The following is a 26,260-nucleotide window of genomic DNA, read 5'->3' on the forward strand; positions in this document are numbered from 1 at the left end:
CCAGTAGGCCTCTGACCTGAAACGATGCTGCCACCATCATCTGATGTATAATATACTGCACTTATATCTGAATAATGAGATGTAAGAAATGTTTGTCTGTGTTTGCATGAGATTCCAAAAGAGAGGAAGTTACATGATGACAGCACTAAACTATGCTCCTCTCCTTTCATAGGTCTGCCCAACATCTCACCTCCCATGTCACCGGGACGTCTCCATGGCAATGTTTAGCAGTGCAGAGAGGCTCTGGAACGAGTCAGACCACCTTGGATGGGACGAGAGGAATGAGAGCACGGGGGCACCGGAGCAAGACGAGCGTAACTACTACGCCATGCTGTACTCCCTGCTCATCCTGGCCATCGTGTTTGGGAACGTGTTGGTGTGTCTGGCTGTGTTGAGGGAACGCTCCCTCCAAACCACCACCAACTACCTGGTGGTCAGCCTGGCGGTGTCAGACCTGCTGGTGGCCTCATTGGTTATGCCCTGGGCTGTGTACCTGGAGGTGAGGGGCCTCATCGTGTATGTATTTACAAAATCTCAACTACTGGAGTATTGATCTAGAGCAGCAGTCCCCAATCTTTTTTATCTGACTTACCCCATGAGCTCAAGTAGGCTACTTCTTCATACATGTTTCAAAAGCACTAATTTCCGTTGGTTTTAAATTGAATGTTAAAGGATAAGGCTGGTGATTTTTTATATTTTTCTTGCTGTCAACAAATCTCATGTGCACAGCCAAACCAACAATGATCTGATCTTTCTTACAAGTATCGTGTGTGTATCCAAATTCTGATATATCTTATTCCTCTGTGCCACAGACATCCGTTATTGTCCAAAAACTATTAAAAACACGTCAGTGAACCACACTGTTGCACTGGGTGACATTGTTTCTTTCACCCTGAAAGCGATGGTTATGGTGGTTTGTTTAGAAATGGCTGCAAAGAATAATAACAGCGACCACGTTTTCAGTCTCTATAGAGTCTGTCTAGTCTTTGGAGCCATTTAAACGAAAGTGCCCAAACTCGTTTGGGTGAAGGAACATGTCACCCAGTGCAACAGTGTGTTTCATTGTCATGTTTTTAATAGTTTTTGGACAACAACCGAGGTCTACAGCACAGGGGAATAAGATATATCAGGCTTTGGACACACACACAATACTTGTAAGTAGGATCAATTCATTGTTGGTTGGACTCTGCCCTTGAGATATGTTGACAATAAGAAAAATGTAGAAAATCGCCAGCCTTGCCCTTTAATAACACTACATAAAAGTGGATACTGTCACAATAATTTTGTCATATCGGTGTAGCTTAATTGTCAGTGTTTAAGTTGGTTTGGTCACGTTTGTATTCCCACATGGACTTGCAGAGCAGAAGCTAGCCCCAGTTTATGCCTCTCATTCTAGCATTAACTTCATTCAAGCTACTGTAAGCCTCAATTTCTCTAAAAAATACCCAGAAATATTTGAAAAACCAAGAAAGTTGTTAAACAACAATTACCAATATCTGAAGGTATTTTCAGAATCGTACCAACCAACTGGATGAAAAAATATTACGCCACCAGCTAGCATATTTGTTTGAATTAGAAGACAGCAGAGTTGAAACTTTGTAAACAGGTCAAATGTCTGTTTTTATTGTGTTTTTCATAAAGATGGTTAGAAGAGTCTGAAGACCCTGGAAATACTTTTGTTTTGTTATTTACTGACCTTCTGGGTTGTTCAAATATCGCCAGAGACGATGCTTACCTCTGTGGCTGGACCTTTAAACCATTTATGCTTTACCAATTATTTCAACTTTTTTACTTTTAGCCAGTCATTTCAAATGTATATCCATATACTTTTAGTGAAATATTGCAACTTGCCTCTCAGGTTGATGGGAGGTGTGTAATGTACAGTTAGTATATTGTAGCTGGCAGCTTATTGATTATTGTGACAGTACATTTACTAAAGTTAAGCTACTCCACAATATTCTTATATACTCCCTGGCAACTGCAGGGAAACTGCTCCCTGGGGAAAGTAGCCCTGGTTGGGAATCACTGATCAAGAGAACTGATGGAAAGAAGCAGCATAAGAAATGGAGAGGACGCATTAGTGCTGCAGAGGATGTGGAAGAGACTGAAATACAGATGCCTGGCAGTGAGTGAGGGGCTGACACTGGAGAGGAGAGGAGAGAAGAAAGGACAGAAAGTTGAGAGAAGCGTGCAGAAGCAAAAGTGGACTTCTGCAAAAAAAAAAAAAGGGGCTGGAGTCAGAGAAAAAGGATGAGGGTCATTTGGAGCTTATTATGTGGTGACAACTGTGTGGGTGATAGGAAAAAAAGTAATGATGATGAAATGTAGTTTAGATAGTGCTTCACTATTCATGTAGATTACACATAATTGCTGAAGGACATATTGAATATTAACAAATAATGGCTTCATCTACTTTGGGTAATTGGCTGAGATTCAAATTACGAAGAAGCGACTGCATATCTGCAAATTTCATTTTTATTCAACATTTGAGGCAAATTGCTATTTATGATTGCTGTTAATTTTTATTTGCACTTCCTAGATTAATCACCAGTTTGTCTCCTAATTGTTAATTTCCTCAGCCTCCCTTCTCATGTCACTCACTATTAAGTAACTTCATTAACTGTACCGGTGCACATTACCCTCGAGCATCCACATTTCATCAAAGTAATACACTGCACACTGAAAATACACCACAGAGGTGTCCTGTTTGTATAATCAGCGACACACAGACATGCGCATGTGTAGAATAGCATCCTTGAAGCCCAGCGTGTTGCTTAAGGGCAGGTGTTGCCCACATGTGGTCGAAAAATCATCTGGTTGAAGTCCAGTTATGTTTAATAACCAGCCACCCCGCTGCCTAAAGTTTGCTCACTGTCAGCAGAATGCTTTATTTCTCACTGCGCTGAAGATTCAGCGGCAGGTCAACCAGCAAGAAAAATTAACACACCCAGTGAGCAGAAGCTGACAAGTGAAAGATGATTATATCCTGTGAAAGGTAATTTAAGGTAGCCAGGAACCTCAGCGGGATTCAGTCATGCATTTAACTTCCATGTAAGCAGTCATGCTGTAAGAGCATGTCCTACTTTTTTCATTGCAGAGTGTAACTCTTCATTTAAGATTCAAGGGAGAGACTTACAATCCCAAAATCATTAAAAGATAGTAAGTACAATATTCACTCACTTGAGGAAAAAAACATATTAGTTCAGAGTCAGGGGCTAAAGGCTTCCAACTCCCTGGCACTGCGAGCACCATCACCCCGCGAGCTTTAATCTGAAGGAGGGGGGATTAGTTTCTTGTGACCAGAGGGTTGCTGGTTTGCTTCTCCAGGCGCATCTTGGTAGGAAAATTGACTGAGTATCGCTCTCGCCACTCTCAGCAGGCAGTATTTATGTGCCCTTGAGCAAGCCACCTTATCCCTGAGATGGAGCAGTTGATGTATGAGTCATACTTGAAGGAAGTGGTTGTATTGGCAGCGATGACTGAGAATTCACTCAGATTCACAATTCATCCCAAATGATGTTGCTCAGCCTTAGCAAATATATGATCTGCCTGTGGAAATAGCTTCATTTATAGTGCAGAAGTTACTTGTCCTCCTTCACATTAACATTTTATCAGCAGTGTTTTATTTTAGAGAATACAGTGTAATCTGACATAAAACATTAGATTTAATAATGCAAATGTATTAATGCACACTGCTGCTTTATCCCAGAGTCCTTCAACTTTTGTCAAGACTTTATAAGTTAAGTCTCAAATCTTTGTCATTTTACACACCCATAAAGCCATAGTTATCAAAACATTCTTGTATCTTTACAACATACATCTATCAATTTTAAATTTCAGCCCAGAACAATTAGTCATACTGCCTCCCCCTCCCTAATTAGTCCTCTATCTCCTGTCCCAGTGTCCTGACAACTGCCGCTGCTGCTACATCTTTTAACCGAGACGTTTAGCCCACTTCACCGCTGTGAGAACACACATCACATATATTCAACGTCAATACGAGGTGTCTGAAGAGCCCCACTGAGTCACCATCATATACCCACACTGTGCGCACAATGTTCAATATGTAACCACATGTGTGCCGCGGTGTATTTGTGCGTGGGGGCGACTGAGTACAAATAACTGCTGTGTACAAACTGTATGTATTGTGCATGTGTCGGTGTTATTTCTATGTTTAAGAGAACCAAACATCCTGAAAAAGAGAAAGGTGAATAGAACATGGGGAGTCTCTAAATTGCTAGTTTTGGGTTCAGAATTGGGTTTGGGTTTGAGATTAAAGAGGTGCTGCAGTAATTTAGTATTGAGCTTCCATTAAATGGAGGATTTGTCAGATGTGGATTTAAGAGACAATCATCCAAATCGATGCAGCAGAGGCAGAGAATTCCTGCTTTCTAGTCCTACACTGTGTCCCATTTCCATACTATATTAACTGTATATAGTATGTACAGTTCTAATTGTCATATAGTATAATGTGTTTGTAGTTAGTATACAAAAAAGTCAACATACAGTATTTACCATTTTTGTACTGTGCCAAACTTCATAAAGAGAAGGCAAAATGTTTTTGTTTTTTTTTGTTTTCCTAAGATCTTTCTGTTGCTGTCACCACCTGCAATTTCATTTCATTTTTTTGCAGCTGTGAGTGCCTCCTCTACTCCCTTTGTGCAATGCATTGTCAATCAACAGTGTGCATCAACAGCACACTTGAAAATCAAGCTTTTTTTTTTAGTATGCACAGTGACTATTTAAAGTAGTTTATGTTAATTTTTCCTTGTGAACCCACCACATACTCAAAACTTGCTTAGAAATAATATGAAGTATGGGGTTATCACCATGCTAGTATTGGCCAAGCTCTAACAATGCTGGCTTCTGCAACTCCCAAACACAAGCTTTCCATTAAAAAATGTACAGCCTGCAAGTTCAAGCCAACATAACCCTGTTGATATCACTATGGCATCATCAGGTGCTGTTTTCACTGGACTAAGCCCCTCCAGAGCCACAGAAGCCATTATATAACATTTTTTCACCAGCTGATTAGTACACATGACTGGTTCTCGTGCCTTAAATTGGTGGAATGCCCCTTTAAAAAATGAAATTATCACTGTATAAGGTAAAGGGTCAAGATTAGTATTTGTATTAAGATATGGCATGTTGTGGAGTGTTAGAATCAGGGAGAAAAGTTAGGACATAAACATAAGCAGCAGATGTTTCCACATTAGTATGTATAAGAAGAAAAAGATTGTATATCTGTTTGCTTTGGTGTACGTGTGATATCTCTCGTCTATGCAAGGGAGATTGATGTCTATTTACGTCTTTGTACGTGTGTGCCTGTGCGTACTCCCGTGTGTGCCTGCCGCCTCTCCATGTAGGTAGGCGTATATTCCCAGTCAGGCAATGGAGTTTGGATCCCATTTATCTTTGTCAGACAGTTATTACCAGGCATTATAGAGCCTAAGTGAAAGCCTGTCGGTCTAAGCAGGACTCTGCTGTGGGGGGGTGGAGGTGGGGTGGTTGTTTGGGGTGTTGTTGCTTTAGCCGGGGGTTAATGTCCTTTCTGAGAAATGGAAGCTTCCTCGAGGATAATTAGACCCTGTCTTTGACACATTCCCTTGTTTCTACTTTTCTCTTTAAATGCTAACAACATTATGTGTCTCATCCATCATCCAAAATCATCACAGAACATTCATAATTGACCATTTCTCAGCAGTTTGTGTTATCTGAGGACAAGTGCTATGTGCTGACATAAACATATTTGCTAATTCATGCATACATTAGCCTAAGTAATAGCCATATTAACATAAATTCTTAAATTCAATATAGAAAGGCTGTAAAGGTGTCAGTTTAGGCCTATTTTTCTTTATGCGTCCATGTAATCTGCACATTTTTCCTTCTCCTGTTGCCTTTCTGTCACATGTACAAGTGTGTGCGTTCATGTGTGCACTCGACAGGTACTTCACACTTCACGGTGAAAAAGGAGGAAGAGAAACATGTGCGTTGTTAATCTGCCTGTCTGTCCTGTGCAGGTGGTCGGCGGTGCCTGGCTTTTCAGCCGGCTCTACTGTAACATCTTTGTCACGCTGGATGTGATGATGTGCACCGCCAGTATCCTCAACCTGTGTGCTATCAGCATTGACAGGTGAGTGTTCAGTGTGTGTGTGTGTGTGTGTGTGTGTTTACCTCACTGCTGCAGTTATTGTGTATGACTACATATGTTTCCATGACATCTCCAGTATAAATCTCATCCATGCAAGGTTTCTTTTCTTCACCTTACCTCATAGATATTTCAAACCTTCCTGGAGGAAGACAATGTTTTCCCATCCTGCTAATGTTCTTTTGATAGATGTCTACCTTTGTGTATACATGTGTATCAGTGTATGTCATTGTATGACAGAATTAAAGACAGTGTGGAGAAGGCAGAAATGAGGAGATGTTACATATACAGCGTGGTTGAATTTTGGTGTTTTAGGCTCAGATTCAGATGTTTACATGTAATTGCTGCATATCTGTTTGCATTAATTCAGGAGGGACTGTGTCATGCAGCAGCATCTCTTTGACCCTTTACTATAGATGTGCATCTTGTATTTGCATTATTTATTTGCTTTAGTTTTCTTCTTTCTTGTGTCATAGTTCATATTTCATAGCTCTCCGGGGTCTTTGAACTCACAACCCACAGGCATCAAGGGTTCAGCTACATAGAATACATAAAGTACTTCATAAGGAATGGAGGCATCAGGGGGATTTAGTTGTACATACATGCACGTAGGAGGGAGTATTTGTCTTCCTTAAGACTTTTCAACGGGTGTTTTCATAAGAAAGTAGTGTTGTCATGTGGAGAGCTGGATTAGCAACCAGGCAAAGCATGCGCCTACTCGTTTTTAATCATTCGATTAACTACAAATTTGTGAAGTAACCTGCAGCACTAAAGTATATTAACAACTAAGGAAGGTCCTGCAATATTACCCAATAATGTGCCCTTGTCATATAGTGTCAAATCCAGACCATGGTAATTTCAGTTTTTATATAGTGCTCACATGGTGCATATTCCTAAATAAAAATGTGATTAATTAAATTAACACACAGTATGTAATACACAGAAAACCTGCAGGCAGGTGTGAGTCTCTCATGTGAACGTGAAGGTGACATACACAAAGCAGAGACACCAAAGTAGTTTAATAAGGTCATAGTAATGTGTAAGAAAAAGTTTCAACCCCTGATTTTCCCCTCATTTCACCGCAACTGAATGAAAATTCAACAAATTTTGTCTTTAAAACTCATATAGGAGGTGTTTTCTAAAAAACATGACAGTCACAACTTCTTCTTTTGACCCTGCAGCAACAATATGTACCTGACTTGCATGTGGTTACCCATCTGCTGACATACATGTTTGTCCTGCAGTGTTTTTTGTGTACAATACAGGTTCTTTGGAGCTCTGTTGTTCTCATGATTGATTATCATTCAAGTCAACAACATGGCGACAGTATCACATGTTTTGTAAAGTGCTAAATTAAAGCAAAGCACCAGGGGCGTTGATAGTGTACAACACACCTGTATTACCCTTGCAACAGCATTGTGGGGAAGATTTGTCACATGTTAAAAGGACAAGTGAAAGCAGGCGGCATAAATACACCAGAAAGGAAGTTCTTACATCAAACTTCAAGGTAAAGTGTCTTTGTGAAATGACTTACAGCGGAGGTCAAACGGAAGAGCCTTGTTTTCATCCTCAACTAAAAGTCTTGCTTAAAGTAGCACTTAATCAATAAATCATGTACAATATTTTATACCACCATATTTTCTTAATCTCCGCTTTTATTCAACCCGACAGCAGCGTGGCAGAAGGGTAAAGACCAAGTAAAGCAGCAAGGGGAGAGTATTTTTAGTGAATGTCTGTGTGTGTTTGGCTCCGGGTTCACCCTACATTTTGCCCAGAGAAGAGCCGGAGTAATTAGTCTGATGAGGATAAACAATCGTGGCAGTTTTCTGGCTCTAAACAACATAACATCACATCCATTTTGGGTCGGGGTCCAGCATAATTGCTGCTTCCGCTGAGCCATTGCTGAACCTAGTTTTCCCGGGCTCATTATACACTCTTGGCGTATAGTATGCTGATTAACTCTTAAAGCTCCACTAGGTTTATTTCTGAATACCCAAATTGTTTCTAAATAGGAGTGCCTGGTTCGCTGCTCCATTGTTGGTCTTTATATTATTCACTTTCTCTCAGCAGTGCATTTCTTGGCATCTCCAAAACCCAGTTCTTTTCAGGGACACTCTTTCTCCTTCTAATTATTCATTCTTACTGTTCTATATCAGCTCAGCTCTATAAAGCTGTACAGACTCTAATCTGTGTGTGTGTGTTTGTGTCTGCAGGTACACAGCAGTGGTGATGCCTGTCTTGTACAACACCACCCATCGCTCCAGGAAGAGAGTTTTTGTAATGATTACCACTGTGTGGGTCCTGGCCTTCGCTGTCTCCTGTCCTTTGTTGTTTGGCTTCAACACCACAGGTCAGGTCAACAACATTTTGACTTCATCTTCTTGTCTGCGTGCATCTGAGTGAAGTTATGCAGGATCCCAAACAGAATGCAAAGCAGGAAGACACAGTGTTGTTATGAAATTCAGGGTCAAAATTCAGTCAACAAGCCATTTGGGGTCAGTGGGAGGACATGAAATGCAACCTGGAATGTGATTTAAAGGTGCACTCCACCAATTTAGCATGCCGGACTCATTTTTCTAGTCATCTGGAGTGATACTTAGCCTATGAAAATTATGTTTAATGTATTCTGTGGCTTGGTCTTGAGCTTATGTCAAGCCTGAGAAAATAACCACTTATCACACTAACAATGGGGTTATTTCACCTTGACAAAGAGCCTGTGTTACAAAATGGGCATGTTAAGTTTGAAAGATGTGGGCATTTATCAAGCAGGGAAAAAAGTGTGAGATATTGGGAATTTCTGACAGCTACGATATCTCACATTTGGCCAAAAGTACAAATATTAACAATAAATCGTTAAATTCAGCTATTTTTAAAAGAGCTATACCCTGTTTGTCTGCATGTGGGTTAGCTTGTTAACAAACTGTGATACATACAGTATGCAACATAACCATAGTAGCAAATTTGGGTTATTTTACATGACTGGCAGTCAGGTTGACCACGTTCTAATAATCCATGAACGCTCCAAAGCAACAGGAGGTTTTTCTGTTTAAACCACTCTGCATGAATGCAGCGTAACACAAGGCAGTATTGAGTTGCATTATGGGAAATATAGGATTTTTGGAGCTTGACTACACATTTTGGAGCTTGACCCACGTAAAAGACCAGATATCTTCTGTCGAAGCCTCTGCAGCTTCGATTTTGACCATTCTTTTTTTCATTCTGTCTCTTGGAAGTCCCTCAAAGATATATTGTTAAAGTGAAAGAAATATTTGCAGCCACATATGCTTTTAGCCTGTTACAATATACCTCAGTTCAGTGCATTGCAGGAATTTTGGGTTTTGAGGAGCTGTTTATGTTTTAGCTTCCATTAAATTGGCCTTGAGAGCTTCAACTTGCTGCAATCCTTTAAGCTGTGGAACTGAACATATAGCCAGAGAGACCAGTAGTGATAACGGTAATTTGTTGAGAAAGGAAGATTTAAGCCAAGTCCCATCTAAATATTCACATTTTGGGAAAATATTTTTTGAATATTGCTTTGCATTATGGTTAAAGGGTGGTTAAATGAGGCTTCTGTATCATCCTCTCATCTCAACTTCTTCTGTCCCTTTAAGTATTCAAAGGGATGTTTATTATTTATAACCTACATAACTGAAAATTAGCTGAGCTGACAAAATCATGTGTGCATGTAGCCAGTGAATCAACCACACAACAATAAAACAGACAGAGAAACTTTGAGAGACATCACCAGTAGCTATTTTAATTTCAACAGCCAGCAGCACAGATGCATGACTGCACGCACACAATTAAGAGCATTAGTCAGAGACAATGTAAAGCTACTCACAGAGACACACACATTTGGTTGAGTCCACTTACAATCAATGCAAAACAATTGCTGCTGATTGCTGGAAACCCACTGTTTTGTCAGTACGCAGCCACACATCACCATTGGGTTGAGGGACCACTAGGTTCACATCAGATCCAGGATCCTTCATTGTGCTTTAAAAGGGACATAGTGAAAAAAGAGAAGCTTGACGAGACAAATACTATATAAGTGCTGCACAAAATGGCTAAATGGAATCTAGAAACGGATGATTTTGTGGAGAGAAACTAGAAACAGATTCTGTCTGTCTCTCCCTGTTTCCATCTCTCTGTGAATTGAGGTATGTGTTATTGATCCAGAGGAACATCCAGGGAGCGGCAAATCACTTCAGATTGTTCATGCCACTGACATGCAATATGCATTTCACAGCTGCGGTCAGTGCCCGTGTCATTTTTTCCCCCTTCAATCATCAATTCACAGCACTATTAGCTTACCTGACAGATATTTAACTTTGGCGTTTTGATTGAAAAATTGGCCCACACTGTTATTATGGTGTCAAATGGTCTTTTATCCTGAATTTCATGGCGCAATTATTGTCAAATCCATCATACTTCCACTCATACTCTTAGCTGTCAGTGTATGTATGCAGGACTGCACAGTTCAGTATGTACACAGAATATGAAAGAGGACAAGCCGCTGAGGTCATTGTCAAGATGGAGATCATGCACCTGGGTCAGGGATCGGCTGTAAAATACGCCCACTGTCTTTTTTATTATTCTGTCATTTTGAGACTGTTTTGCATAATGATATTTTTGCTTTAAATGCAGATGACCCCATGGTGTGCTCCATCTCCAACCCCGACTTTGTGATTTACTCCTCGGTGGTGTCCTTCTACCTGCCATTCATGGTCACCCTGTTGGTCTACATCCGCATCTACGTCTTCCTCAGGATGAGGCGGAAGAGGATCACCTTCGGTCAGGCCAGCGGAAAAGTCCAGCCGGGCTCGACTCCACCGTCTGTGGTGAGACAGTTATCTTGTTTCTGTGTCTTTCTTTTTCCTTTGTTGATGTTTTCACTTTCACTTTCTAATAAGGCACCCTTTGTAGAAGATTTATAAATTGTAACCTTATTAATAGTTAATAAATAAGTACAAAATAATGCATAACATGAATAAATGAATAAAGAATACATAACATGCACATTTCCATTTTTATTCTGAGGCTCTACTGAAATATCTTTACAGTTCCTTACAGTTCAAAAAAATCCGTATTTATCTTGTACTGGTCCTTTACACAGCCCCTCAGTTCAGCCTCTGTCTGAAACAGGCTGTTGTAGCTCCTGTCTCTTTAAAGCCCCCCTCCTGATGAGCCCACTCTGTTCTGATCGGTCAGCTCCTGAAAGTTGCCCCTAACAGACGTCTTGGCTCTGGAGGCTACATAAACAAACAATAATAGTAGGATTTCACTTCTTTTTCTTGTTCTTTACACAAAATATAAACTCAAATATATTCATGTTCGAGCTGAAATATGAGAGTGGACAGCATACACAACCCACGCAACAACCTTAGCAACAAAGGCTACAGAATGGACGGCTGTTTGTCGGCATGTGCGAACAATCAGATGTCAGGTCGATGGGGAAGTAGAAGTAACTTTGCAAACTTTCAGGGAGCATTTTTACATATGTTTACCTCAGGTTTTGAAACTTTGACCGTGTTTAACATAAACATTCGACATTATAAGAGTATATAAATTATAGAATATCACAAAAAGCATGATATGTCCCCTTTAAAACTCTAAAACTCTAAACTTTTAAACTGCAGTGGACCGTGTTAATTCTGACCTTCTGGAAAAGAGCTGCAGGGCATCTGGACCAAATTCATTAATAAATCATTTATCCACACTTACAACTGCAGTCTTGGATTGCAGAAAACACTTATCACTATCAATTGATATAAACACTATCAATTATTTAATGAACTTGATCCTTTTTTAATGACTTTCTAACATTTATAACTGCTAACTTGATCAATTATTATCATTTATTAATGATTTACTAACATTAATAACTGCTGACTTGATCGTTTATTATCATTTATTAATGATTTACTAACATTTATAACTGCAGACTCGATGGCTTATTCAAAAAGTGAGAAACTATTGATCTTTTAATAATTACTTATTAATGACTCCACAGCCAGAAAGGTTTTTCAAAACATGGCAACCCAAAAGTTGCTGTTTAACGGGTTATTTTTGATCCATAAAGCATTAGTAGTTAAATGATTTATTAAACACGAATAAAGCCACAAGTTACAAGTTATAAATGTTTTATAAGCTAAGGTTGTCTTATTAGAAAGTGGTAACTGAAATTTACCTGAACACAGTTGTCTACAGGCTGAGGAAAATTGCATCATCCACTATTATAAAACCCTTTACGTCTGATTGTATGAGGTCAAAAATTCATTGTGGTGGAGTTCAGAGTGATGTTGCTTTTTTTAGCTCCTGATAAGTCGGTTCTTTGTAGATCCAAGGTTTTCTTCTCGACAGCACATGCATTATGCAGTCATTCATAATGACTTGCAAATTACAATTCACCTTTATATTAGACCTCTCCAGTTGGATGCATTCACAGCGTGCACACACCTCACTAACAGATTTTTTTTTCTTTGTAGTTTCTGTTTCAAACCTCCACCGAAAGCTTCACAACCAGACGCCATTACGTTATAAAATGTGACTTGTAATCACAAAGATTTACCAAAAAACACTAGGTAAAAATGCCATGGTAAAAGTAAAACGCATGAATTTCTATGAAGTCATTTGGAGGTAAAAGTTAGGTAAAAGAGGAGATCTTAGGAATATTACTTTGCTTTAAAGTAAAAGGAGAGAAAAACAATGTGACTGATCTTTTTTAGATGAACACAGGTCAAAGATGAAATATAAATGTATAAGCAGCTGACCAGCACAATTTAAATTATTATTCAAAAATAAGGAAGGAAGAAACACAAACAACTAATAAATATGGGCTAAATAGAGTGTTTTATGTTTACGTTGGGAATCAAGGGCTTGAGTTATATTTTATTACTTTAAAAAACGATTATGTCTTCTAATTTTTTTTTTACCATCATTGATTTTGTGACGCTGTTCTTTAAATGGTGGATATCTCATTACAATGCAAACCTGAATTTTGTCCTTAACCAGCTGTCGGTTCTTTGATCTCATCCATCACTCTAAAATTTGTCCCAGTTATATCTATCACACAAATGATGGCTTTATCTTAATATCCACGGGCAAGGACACATGAGGTCATGCTCTGTGCATCTGCATCGACCCTATTTTTAAAATATGGTGTATAAAAAGACACGATTAGATCATTCAATCCAGGGACTTGACCGGCCTTGGCGCATCCAGGAGCTTCCTGAGTAATATGGTTGGATTCATTCCACTCCATTTTTCCCCTTCATTGCACACATACCCACAGTCAAGTCCTCTACTTTAACAGCAGGTTACAGATAATTGGTTGCGATTGAGCCTCAGTTTGGAATCTCATCCATAAGTGGAGACACCTGTTGTAAGATCCAAGCCCTGGAGGAGTTCATGCTGAGACAGTTATAATAGGAAAAGTGTTTTGAAATAACATAATAGGACTCTGACTCAGTCAACTGAAAGAACATTTGATATGAAGAAAGAAGCTTTGTTTTTTTCTTTGTTTCAAAGGCGACTATCTTAATTTCTGTGGTGAGATTTAATTGACTCACACAGTGTTTGGCTCAAGATTGAGAGTGACTGAAAACAGCAGACATGCATCCTAATTCTCTTGATTATTTTGTCTGTGTCTGGGACATTTGTTTGAATTTTAATGAAAACATCCTCTGAGATGAATAGAGATGACTTATTTCCAAGTGAATGGCACACAAATCCTGTACCAGTAGACTGACGGTGTAAGGGTGTGGGGATGAGTGAAGCATTTCTCTGGAAAATCTTGAACTTTCCTCTGATCCCTCAGGAGACCTGTCTACAAGAGGAGACTCCCAAGGCGAAACAAGACCTTTCACCTATAAGGATTAACGTGGTAGGTGTTATTTTAAACTACAGATTGAACGCTACCATGAGATTCTTGGATTGATTTTTTTTCACTGCTCTAGTTTTGCTGAATACAGCGCAGCCTGATGCCTGACTAACTCTCATATTGACTGTGTTGGCGTATTGTGACATGGTGGCATGCAAGGCGGTTCTGTTTTTAGCTTTTCATGTGGGTCTGTCTGTGTGTATGTTCATGCACACTTGAGTTTTTTGTTCCGCTGTGTGATCACAGCCCATGGGTCTGAGAAAGAGCCGCGAATCGAGATTCTGAACCGTGGCCTCTTGCCCTGCGTCACCTGGTCACTAGTCAACTGAGCAAAGTCTGCGGCTGACGCACTGCAGCACCTGCATAACCTACAGACTGTTCAAAGGAGGAGGAAATAACAATCTGTAATTTTCCCCCTGAGGAAAATATGTGATGCTTAAAATGAACGTCTGAGTAAGAGAAGACAGAAAATACATGTTTGTGGCCACACTGGAAATAAACATTGCACAATACTTACAGCTAGTTAATGACTCTTCTTATGACGGCAAAGGGAAAAGGCTCTTTGGAGCTGTAAGAGATCAATAGACAGGCTAGAAAAATGAAATAGCGCATTTAAAGGTAATGTATACCTTCTGTAGTCGTATTACTTTGCGTGTGTTGAATACTAACTGTGCTCCTGGGATTTAAAAACCTGGAGAAGAGGAGGAGGAAGAGCTTTTCACTGCTTTCAGTCTGTCTGAACAGCACTTCTGAGACGTATTGGCCATAACCTCCAAGTTCCTGAGGCGTATCCACCACTTTTGGCCCTTTAATGGAGTGTATAATATTTTCCCCATGAGCTTAAGGCTGCATTCACACAAAATCCAGCAATGCGGCACCTTCCCGCAGGGTTGTGCGGAGGTGTGGGCATGTTTATTTGCGCTTTAGAACATAATCACTGTGAAACAATCAGAAAATAACGTTTTATTCCTCTCATTCACTGCATTTGTTCTCACAAGTGCAGCTCGCCCTCTTCATTTGCTGTCTAGCTCTCTCTCTCATCTCACTCGCGCTCTCTCTCTTTTTCTCTCGTCTTTTTTTAAAATGAGTCAGGAAGCAGAAAGCAAAGCCTAACTTTAATTTTAACATTATCAAACAAAGGGAAATGTCCTCCCCTCAACAGCTCTGACCAGTCTGATCGCCAGCTTATGTGACGCAGTGTGACATCGAGTTGCATTTCTGCAAAAGTTGATTCTTGTACAACTTCTACCCGCAGGGCCACTGCAGTTTTTTGTGGCACCCCATGCTGTCCCCACTCCTGCAGCCTAAACACACTACCCCCATTCAAATGACTGAGAGGACTGGCGTTTTTCCCACAATGCCTGATTTGGTGTGAATGCATCCTAAGGCATGATAGAAAAAGGGACTCTTTCACCAGATATTACACATTTAAGAGACATTTAAGAGAATAAAGAAGGTAGTGAAATCACCTTCAAAATTCAAACATTAAAGCTGCATTAATTGATTTGTTTCTGCCACTAGGGGGCAGCAGAACAAGCTTTTTGACACTTTATCACCTTATAAAGTTGTGGCAAACAATTACCTATTTCTACATCCAACAGACATGAAGCAACATTATCATTAGTTTGGAGTCATGTTTCTGGCCACCTGACGAATATAATATAATCATATGCTCCCACTATGTTCACCAGCTGGTCACTAATTTTGTCTGTCTGTTGTTTGGTTGTGAGAATAAACCAAAACAATGAGCTGAAAAACCTTAAAACACTCCGTAGAGCTAGAAGAAACTGCAGTCAGTTGATAATTATCTTTGGGTTCGTTACTACAAGCAGCCCCTTTCACATAACACAAAGTCATTTGATCCTTTGTTTATATTAAAAAACTGATCAGTGCAGCTTTAATGTTTTAATGTCTAATGTGATTACGGTAAAAACAATGCATGAAATGTGTGCTGATTGTAAGTAGAGCTGCAACAATTTGTCAGTTAATCAATAAGTTGATCGAGAGAACATTAATCGACAACTATTTTGATTACTGAATAATTCCTAAAGTGATTTTTTGAGCAAAAATGCCAAATCAAACGTTTGCTGGTTCCAGCTTTTCAAATGTGAGGATTTGATGCTTTTTTTTTGTCGAACATGATAGTAAACTGAATATTCTTGTTTTTTGGACTGTTTCTGACAAAACAAGACATTTGAAGACATCATCTTCTGACATCACAACACATTCTGACATTTCATAGACAAAACGATTAACTGATTAATCAGGAGAATAATCGGCAGATTAATCAATAATGAAAATAATCGTTGTAGCCCTAATTGTAAGGCATCTCGTTTACTATTAAAGTTGCAGATGATCATGTGTTATTTCCTGACAGCAGAGTGTAGAGCCCTCAGGTCCCTCCAAGCCCAACCTGCTGTCAGGATGCCTGTGGCGCAAACGCCCAAAGACGGGACCCGTGGAGAACTCTGTGCTGCCCCCAGTGGACATTCAGAACTACTGCAGCATCAGCCATGCCTCCTGCGGCCCCACCGAGATGGATCTGGAACAAGAGCGGGGGGAAGAGGAGGAGGCGGAGGAGAACAACCAGAACGAGCGGCCTCCAGTCCGGATGAGCTGTGAGGTGAAGGATCTGTCCAACGGACGAACACACACGTCACTGCGGCCGGTGGCTCACTTGCATACCAGCAATCCACGATTCAGGAGCATGCATGCTCGGGAGAAAAAGGCCACTCAGATGCTGGCCATTGTGCTTGGTGAGTGGAGACCATCTTAAGTGGGATAAGATGAGGAAATGAAAATGTAAAATGTCATGGTAACACTTCAACACAGGCAGTTTTATAGCTGCAGTATATGAGTTTCTTATTCTGCTTCATCTCCTGTAACATTTTTATGACAGACTTTTCTGCCATACGTATCCGTTCACCTTTGCTGCGCTCTCGTCTGGCTGTGATGGCACCAGCACATTTGCTTACTCGACGTGTATTTGCTGCATATTTTGCAAAGCCAAAATAAATCACGACGAAATGTCAAAAAAGTCTGGCTGGCTTCAGGGTTCGCAGTGTGTGTCCAGACAAATGCTGTAACTCCTGACAAAGCTTCCACACGCTCCAATTATCAGCCAGGTTGCTGTAAGCCTGGTCCACTTAGCTGTGGCAGAACATAGATCTTGCTGACAAAAATGTAATCAGAGGTGTCTGATTACATTACACCGTTGCCAGTGAAAACAGTGGCGCGCGCACACAGAAAATAATCTCAGTCCGGCCCACTTCCCATCTGCTTGTCAGCCACCTGGCCGCTGTTATGTTGTGACCCTAATTGAAGTCTTTTAATTTGATGAGTGTAAAATAAACTATATCCTATTGGCTATTGCTGAGTAAGTGACCTGAAAACTTGCATATGAATACCACACAAGATACAGGTTAATTTGGAACCAAAAGTGCTTTAATTGACCCCATTCCCATCTCTGTTAACACCTGTTAAGCTTTCATTCATACATATACAGTTTAAATGATATCTGTGGAATATTTACTACTTTAAATTCACAGCAATTTTGAAAAATTGGTCTTTTTTTTTACATAGAAATTACCAAAAGCAGGCTTTTCATTTGTAACTGTCGACAGCCAACTTGGTCAGGTGAAATGACAACTGATGCTAGCATATTTTGTCAGTTGCTGTTAACCAGTGTTAGCTAATTAGGTAACTCTGAGTTGGTTGAACTCCATCTTCAGCTGACTTTATAATGTTTCAAGCTCACCTATTTTAAAAATGAGAACCTTGTAAAATGGTCTTGAATATGAACAAGATGGCTGCATACTGTACTGTATATATACTATAATGCTTAGGCTAAAGCTAATTGGTCCCAATTAAATAAAAAGTCAGGATCCTCACAAATTGATAACGTTAGTAGTAGTGAATAAAAAGCTTTGTTCTTGTATTGCTGCTAGCTGTAACATTACAGCACAGTATCATAAATAAAAATGTCATTAAAATGTTATTGTTCAAAGATGACAGGTTTCCAGTGATGTTTGATATAAAAAACATACTTGGACAAGAACACACAGGTTAGATTTATACTTATTATCAATATATGAAAAACTGTATGTTTCACTTTTACAAAGGAAAAGAAAAGAGTGTCTTAATAATCTGGAGTGTAAACCTCCCCAAATACAACAAAGAGCGGAGACCCACTACCACTCTAAACTCTCTAAACTCCGATATAGACGAATCCAGCGGCTTATTTATGTGTTTATTATGCAGATTTACAAGTGAGGTGCCACCTGGATTCCTCTATGGTGTCTTGGCTCCCAGTGTATGTGTCAGTCTTGAATTAATGTAGCTAGCTAATGACTACATTAATTATCAGCTATCTCCTGGCTTACATAAGGCTGGGCTGCTGACATTACATCAGAGTGGACAAACACACTCACTGTTTTATCTATTCCTCACACTTTTGTTGATGTGTTTTTGTTTTTGACACCATCCTCCAAACTCTTACAGAGTATTTCTCTTTCAGGGAAGGGTTTTAGCGAACATGATCATGATTAACATGAAATGTCTCTTTTTTCTCTTCCCTCTCTCCCATCTTCTTTACACTTTTCAAATCTCCCCATCTCATCTACACTTCAAACATAATCCCTACGTTTCACATGTATGCCTTTTCCATCCACTAACCATTTTGGTCAATTTACTCTCTTTTTTTTTTACTTTGTACAACACTCTGTCCCTCTTACCACCTCAATCCCCTATCGCCCTCTCTCTCTTTATACTTCTCTGCTCTCTGGCTGCTCCAGGGGTGTTTCTCATCTGCTGGCTGCCTTTCTTTGTGACTCACATTCTGAACACCCACTGCAGGACATGCTTCGTGCCTCCTGGGCTTTACAGTGCTTTCACCTGGCTTGGGTATGTCAACAGTGCCCTCAATCCTGTTATCTACACCACCTTCAACATAGAGTTCAGACGGGCCTTCATCAAGATCCTCAGCTGCTGAGGAGGACAAGGCGCCAGGAAATTGAAATGGAAATGAGGCACTCGTGCCACAACTCAGACGTGGTGCATTTAGTAAACAGTGACCACAGATGTATGCTGGTCATGGTCAAGACAAGGAAATCTGCTTTGTGCCGCGGCACAAAGCAGAAGACGAGGTGATGCTGTGGTGTGCAATAAATGCAAACAGAAGAGGATTTTCACTCCAATAAAGACTCAAACCTTTGTTTCTCAACAGGGCTCTAACACCGTTTGAACAGTATTACTTACATTTTCACATGCATATAGTCTTATTGATAGCACAAGGTATGGACTTCTTTGTGCATATGTAGTGTACAGTACGTGCTCAGTTCCTCAGATCAGGACTTTCCAATCAATGTCAGTTTGGATGCTCTTTGGGGTCAAGACGGAGCCTGATAAATTGATCGCAGAGCTGTGGGCCACCTCTGTCCTGAGGCCTGCTGCTACCTCACTGTGTGGATTAACTGATGTTACTCACCTCCCCCACTCACTGCCTCCTTCATCATCATCCTCATCACCATCAGTTGCTCACCAGTGCATGCACATATTAAAATTCAAGGCCGTTCACTTGAATTGTGCTGGAAGGATCGTATTGGTCCCTGCCAAGACTCAAATCATTTTGAAGATTGTCTTATATATTGATGTGGAGGCATTGTCCTCAATGTGGAACCGTTAGAATAAAAAAATGTGAGATTTTGATGTAACGCACAGTGGAAACATTGTCAGTGTTTTTTAAAGGAACTGCCTGTTTATTGGCTAACCTCCCCCGTGATTTAGAGCTGCCTCCTGGCTGTACTGATGCGCTGATGAAGGCAAGAGCTTTGAGATCTTAACAAATCAAGCAGGATTGTAAAACCGTGTGGTGGGCAGGTCTGTCATGGACAGAGCATTTACTGCAGTGTGTTGTAAATAAAAAAAAAGATGAAATGCTTTTCCAGGCTTACCATCATTTATACAGACACAGCTTATGTATGTGTGTGTATGTGTGAATGTTGCTTGTGATTAGAGATCATTTCGGTGAGTAAAAGTGCTGGTTGGCTTTCTAGGAATAACGCAAGAGGAGGCCAATTGAGCGAACAGGATATTAGGAGATTTAGAGACAGAAAGGGTTTAAAAGACGAGCAACGGTGGCACAGAAGGAGGATGAATCTGGACAGAAAAACACAGGATGAGATAAGGGATGATGGGAAAGCTGAGTAGGAAGGAGTAAAGCCAAAAAGGGAAAAAAATGATTGAAAGAACAAGGATAAAAAAATGACTGTAGGAGGGGAAAAGAAGGTAGATGGATAGCTGCCTGGGAGGAGAGGGGGGGTTGGTCTTTCTCAGCCTACATCTCAAGCTCTCTTATTTCTCTGAGAGGCATAAACACCTGCTCCCCTGACACTTTGTGCCATTGCGTTGACTAAGACTACTCATGATGATGACGCACCAGATGTGTATGTGTGTGTGCATGCGTGTCTGTATTTATGGATGCATGCTGTGATGCGAAAGGGACCTCCAGTTCGTGATCATCTTAAGTGAAACGTTATTAACCCATAGCATTAATTTATGTGTCCCCTCTCCAAAAATACTTATGCAACTGAAATCAATATTTAATACAATGTTAAATAAATGTATATTAGCAAGGGTGCAATAAGGGCGTAAAACATACTGAGGTTTAGATTCCATGATCATGGGAAGAGGTGTTTGCTCTTTTTCTCTCTAACTGAATTTAAATATAAATGAATTTTATTAAAGATCCAATTTAGTTGATAAATACTGTGCAGCTGTGTATATGCATCTCCAGATTACATTCAGCCATTCAGGGAAAATACTGTTCATCTCTTACTGTAAATGAACTGAATATGAGCCCAAAGCCCCAAAGACCTAAAACCACTCCAGAGGCCTCAAGCAGCTGCAGTGTTCATAACAACATGAAATGGCTCGAAGGATCAAATATACTTATATTATTTAGTAACATACTTAAAACACTGGAATTCCTCCTCTGGGAACCATGAATATGCTTTCATGGTAAGATTCAGGTTACTTAAGAAATGTAGGAGGAATGTAGGAGGAGAGAATTAAAGACGCTAAGTCAGTCAAAACCAAAACATTACAAAAACTGATGCTCTTGAAAGCTTTGTCCAAAACCTCTGGTAGTTTTACACTAACTCACGTAAAAAGTCAAAAGATGTTCATTTAATTGGTGTAAGAGAGTCATGACATCTTTTCTGCTACCTACTGTAAGGGAGACATGTAGACCAATAGAAGGCCAGGTGTAGTGTTGACCAATGAAATGATCCCTGCTCCTTGCGGGTCCGTTCACTTTTACTTCTTAGAGCGTCCTTAATGAGCAGTTACTCTTTAACCGGGTTCATCCACTCCTGCCCGCCAGGTCTTTATTAAATGTATTTCCCTTGTTTTCTTTATGACTTGTGGAATATATATATACCAGAGCCTGTACTTTTTACTATAATAGCTACATGTAATAGTACAATGACAGAGAAAACAACGTCACCTTCATGACTCAGGAGGAGTCTAGCGGACCACCAAAGTCAAGGACCTCAAGTGGTTAAGTCATATTTGTGGCATGAGAATCCTTCCATGATAACATGTTGGCTTTCAAGTGCTGTATGTTACGTGAACACTGTTGCTAGGCAACTAACAACAAAATGGACAAAACTGTGTTTCTTTTTTTTCTTCTTTATTTTAGTGTTTGTATGTAGCCATTATAGTAAAAGAAAACATGTAGACACTAGTATATATATTAACTCTCCTTTTATTCCAAAAGTCATAAAGAAAGCAAGGGAAGTACATTTAATAAAGCCCTGGAGGGCGGGAGTGGACGAACCCAGTTAAAGTGTACATGCCCGTACAGGACGCTCTAAGAAGTAAAGCGAACCTGCCCACATGGAGGCAGGGATCATATCATTTGTTAATACTACACCTGGCATTCTGTTGGTTGCAGGATTTTGACAGGGTTATTGCACAAAAAAATGCAAGAGCAGAGCAGAAATCTGAGAGCAGACGTTTCACGAGCGCCCAGAAGCAGCCTGAGTGCAAGGAGAAGGACTGAAGCTGGAGAGCAGGAAATCTGTGCAAGCAACAATACATCTGAGTGCCAGCATACAGTTTGAGAAGAAGCAGAGCAAATCTAAGTGCAAGCAGGGGCTATTTGAGTGCGAGGGCAGGGTTTGAGGGAAATCTGAACGTGAAATCAATAAATCATGCTCTCAAAATGAAAGACCACGCCGCTGAATAAAGATAGCAAAAAAGCCTCATAGACATGGCTGAAAAGTTTGAGAACCACTGATTTACCCATTCCTTTTTGAGATATCCTTCTCTGAACAAAAGTGATAGACTGGCAGACTAAATGGCCAACAAACATGCATGACTCTCCTTAGACTCCTGCTGCTAGTGAGGCAAAAAACAGAAATGGACATGACTCTGTGCTCTCAAAGCAGTTATAGTCCTGAATATTTATCCCAGGATAAAACTATGCCAACAGATTTTAAGTGAGCTCCACTTAATCTCAAGTATATTTGTATGTATGTACTGTACTTACTGTCAGTATGTATGCTGCGCAGCTATATGCATATATGGATGGATGGATACATACATGGGCTTTGGGAATTATATTATTTCCTGCATAACATGCATGAGTCTGATGTGTGCATGTCTGTGCAGCCACAAACAGGTGCTTATTTTCTTTGCGTCTGTGCGCATTTGTGTAGCTACCATGATGGAACATGTGTAAACAGATCTAAGTGAGCAGGAAAGTTTAAAAATGAAGGAGCCCATCCATGAGTGAAAGGCAGAGGGCAGGTTTGGCTGCACTGCTCAGTATGTTCGGTAGTCTGCTAGTTGAGGATGACACATTGGAGGAAGGAAAAGATAAATGCAATGAGGCTTGTGCATGTTTATCAGCAGGTTTCAGAAGGAAGAGGATGCGTGCTTGAATGATGGCTGCTCATTGTCTAATTACCCAGACGTGGTCACACATGTGACTAGGGAGGCAACGCACACAGGGCAAAAATAAGTTGACGACTGAGTGCCACCACTCCAGTTCCCGCACAAATAGCAAGTCTCCTCCTGCTTCTTCCCTCTGTCTCAATGGATATGAGAGGCTTTGTGCATTTCTGTGGGTGGAAGGACAGATGTGATAGACAGTTGCAGTGTTTAGCCGTGGCTAATGATGATGGATAAAGATGTTGATTACAGACAGGGGTGGCTGCACGCCATGACTGACACTCAGTCTGTTCCTCTCTCCTTCCACCAATGCCTCCCACTTTTATCCTCCCACAAACGTGTCAAAGCAGCATGATAATCATCCTCCCCTCTCTGTCGCTCACTGTCTTTTGTACATATGCAGCCTTTACTGTTAATTCGATGCCATTTTGAGGTTAAGGGGTCATGTGTGAGGAGGGCACCAATCTTGAAATAAATAGCGACGTCTTGTTCTTTCATTCACTTGCTGTTGAGTCTGTTTTTAAGATTGGAAGTGAATATGTCTGGTTCCATCTCCTGGTCTGAAGCCAGTGCGAAAGTACCTTAAGGTGCAATATGCCACTGATGGCAACAAGATGCTGGCTCCAGAAAAAATCCCTGGCTCCAACTGACTCCAATTCTAAAAGCATCAACTTCTCTCAAGAAATACTAAGTCAATTTTTTTTTCAACAAGTCATTTATGGTCTCAATCGCTAAATTTGGGCTCTCTAGTAAGTGTGCTGGTGGTCATTTTAGAAAATATTGCTCCGTTAATAAGATTTGAAGACTTATGGTAGCTTTGACGTCTGCCATGTGGGTGTTGACTGACAGCTGTGATTGACAGTTCGCTCCCTGGCTCCAGGACTCGTACTGACTCTGACTTTCTGTGATTATGTTTAAAGAATAAACTGATTTTTCTCCAGACACGCAGTTCTACTGTGTTTGTTGTTCAGGAGTTACACTAACTAGTGTCTAGTCTGTCATGAAATATTTCGGTAAGTTTAATGTTACTTGATTACGATACCTGCCTTGTTAGCACAGTTTAGCTAAAGTAGCTAACGTTAGGTCAAGTGTGCAGCGGTTGGTGTTGGTCAGAGCTAGCATTCACTTTGGTCCAAGGTAGCAGGGCATGTTTCCAGAGTGTGAAGTGAAGTGCAATTACATAAGCATACTGACCATTAGCTCCAACTCTAGGATTCAAACTGGCTCCAATGTGAACCTATGGGTGACATCACACCTAGCGACACCCATCTTTATATACAGTCTATGTCTGACACAAACAAATGTAGGGAGACAGCATGAGTTGACTGTCATCTGACTCGTGTGTGTGTGTGTGCATGTGTGTGTGTGTGTACTAAGTGGATTAATTATGTTGTGGAGGCAAAATCACTTCACATAGTCAAATTATGTAGGACTCACCTCCCATTTGGGAAAAAAAGCTGGTCCCCAGAAGGTTATGATATAATTAGACATTCTGGGAATTACACAGTATTGTGTAGTTCTCTCATATCTGCATATGTAGCTACAGCCAGCAGCCCATTAGCTTAGGTCAGCATAAAGACTAGAAACAAGGGGAAACAGTAGCGTGGCTCTGCCCAAAGGTAATACAATCTCAGACACTCATTAATTACCATGTTATATCTCATTTGTATAATCCGCACAAAAACCAAATGGATTAATTTCCATTTTTCTCATTTTGAGATTAATGGTTTTATGCATGGTCTTTGTTTAATAAAGACTAATAATAATAAAAACTAATTCAATAATTATTGAATTATTAAATGAATTAATAATTCATTTGCTCTAAATAAACCATAAACCACAAATTGTAATTCTAAAAACTTAAGTTTTAGTACTGATTAAACAAACATAATATACCATGTTAATTAGTGAATTTTAAAGGTGCCAATAGACAGATTTTGTTTCCTTCTGAGATAAACTAACTGTCTCTCCTGTTCTCGGGCTTTATGCTAAACTAATCTAACTGGCTGTGTCTTGGAAAATCTTCAAATGGGCCGATAAATCTTCAGTTCACCCACAACTTAGTATTAAACTCAAAACCTACAATAAGAGAAAGTCTCAAAAATACACTGGAAGCTGGTAGAGTTCAATGTGAATAGGTTTACTGTGCATAAAGAGCAATACAAAGCAAACCAAGGCCTTCATCCTGGGATAAAAACCTAATGCAAAATCATAAATCATCATATTTTATACCCTTCTTAACCTTTCCTATTGTGGAGCTTATTTTCTATTATTTCCACTTCGTTTTTTTAATCATATTCAACCATTTGGTCATTATTGCTGAGTTCATGAGTGACCTTGACGCTTTGGTGATAATACAAGTATGATTTATACTGTCTCAGCATCTTTGCCTTTTTCTCTAAATAAAAATGGGCCTGGCGGCCTTTAATCATCTCACAGAGAAAACCAAAATGCTACATCACAGATTAGCCTTCTTGCTAACTCCCTGGGAACTGTCTCTGATTGACATAATGTCATCTTTGCACACTCACTGGCACATTCATTTGATCATGGAAAGGCGGTTTCCACCACAGCTGCTCAGCATGCAAACATGAGAGTATTATCACTTTCCTCAACAAACTTTCGGCAAGAAAGTGAGAAAGCATATCCAACTATTCATTTAATCATAAAATTTTAGAGTTGGTTTTAGGTCAAGATTAGGGTTAGTCCAAGGTTGAGGTTAGGGTAAGTATCTAGGGAATGAATCTTCTCTACTAAAGGAGGGAATCTCTGTCTGTATGTCCTTTGCATATCTCGAGAACCATTTATCCGATCTGCTTCACACTTGGTAGATGTATTGCTGGGGATCCAAGGATGTGCAGTGTCAAAGTTGGTGTAATTTCAACACATAACACAATCAATATTAATAAACTCTGAATAAACAAGCGAACAGCAAGCTGCTCCGTTCTGCAGCAGTGGGGCAGGGCTTCTGGGCTCTGCAACTGCATGTCATGATCAGAGCTGTATAACCCTGCCATGAGAGAGAGGAGGGGACGACATATCACTTTGTTTGATGATATTAAAAGTTTGGTTTTGCTGTGGGTTTCTTGGCTCATTTTAAAAAAAAGACAAGAAAGAGAGAGAGAGGGCGAGCGAGCTGAGAGCAGGAGTAAGCGTCAGAGAGACAGCGCTGGAAAGCTTTCTCTGACAGAGAGAAAGCCTGTGAATGACAGAAATACAAGGTTGTTTTCTGATTGTCTCTTGGCGGTTATGTTCTAAAGCACAAATAAACAACC

The 26,260-nt window shown here is 40.1% G+C and overlaps 1 protein-coding gene across 1 annotated transcript; it reads left to right on the forward strand.

Annotated features, from left to right (window-relative positions):
• The first annotated feature begins 178 nt into the window (after positions 1-178).
• drd3 (dopamine receptor D3) lies at positions 179-19,930 on the forward strand. Its single transcript, XM_067578483.1, has 7 exons — positions 179-499; positions 6,021-6,133; positions 8,362-8,498; positions 10,796-10,989; positions 13,968-14,033; positions 16,408-16,786; positions 18,824-19,930. The coding sequence occupies exons 1-7, from the start codon at positions 215-217 to the stop codon at positions 19,018-19,020; spliced, it is 1,371 nt and encodes a 456-aa protein (XP_067434584.1). The 5' UTR covers positions 179-214; the 3' UTR covers positions 19,021-19,930.
• Positions 19,931-26,260: the final 6,330 nt, after the last annotated feature.

The sequence above is a fragment of the Thunnus thynnus genome, chromosome 21, assembly GCF_963924715.1.
Source record: "Thunnus thynnus chromosome 21, fThuThy2.1, whole genome shotgun sequence".
Lineage (NCBI taxonomy): Eukaryota > Metazoa > Chordata > Actinopteri > Scombriformes > Scombridae > Thunnus > Thunnus thynnus.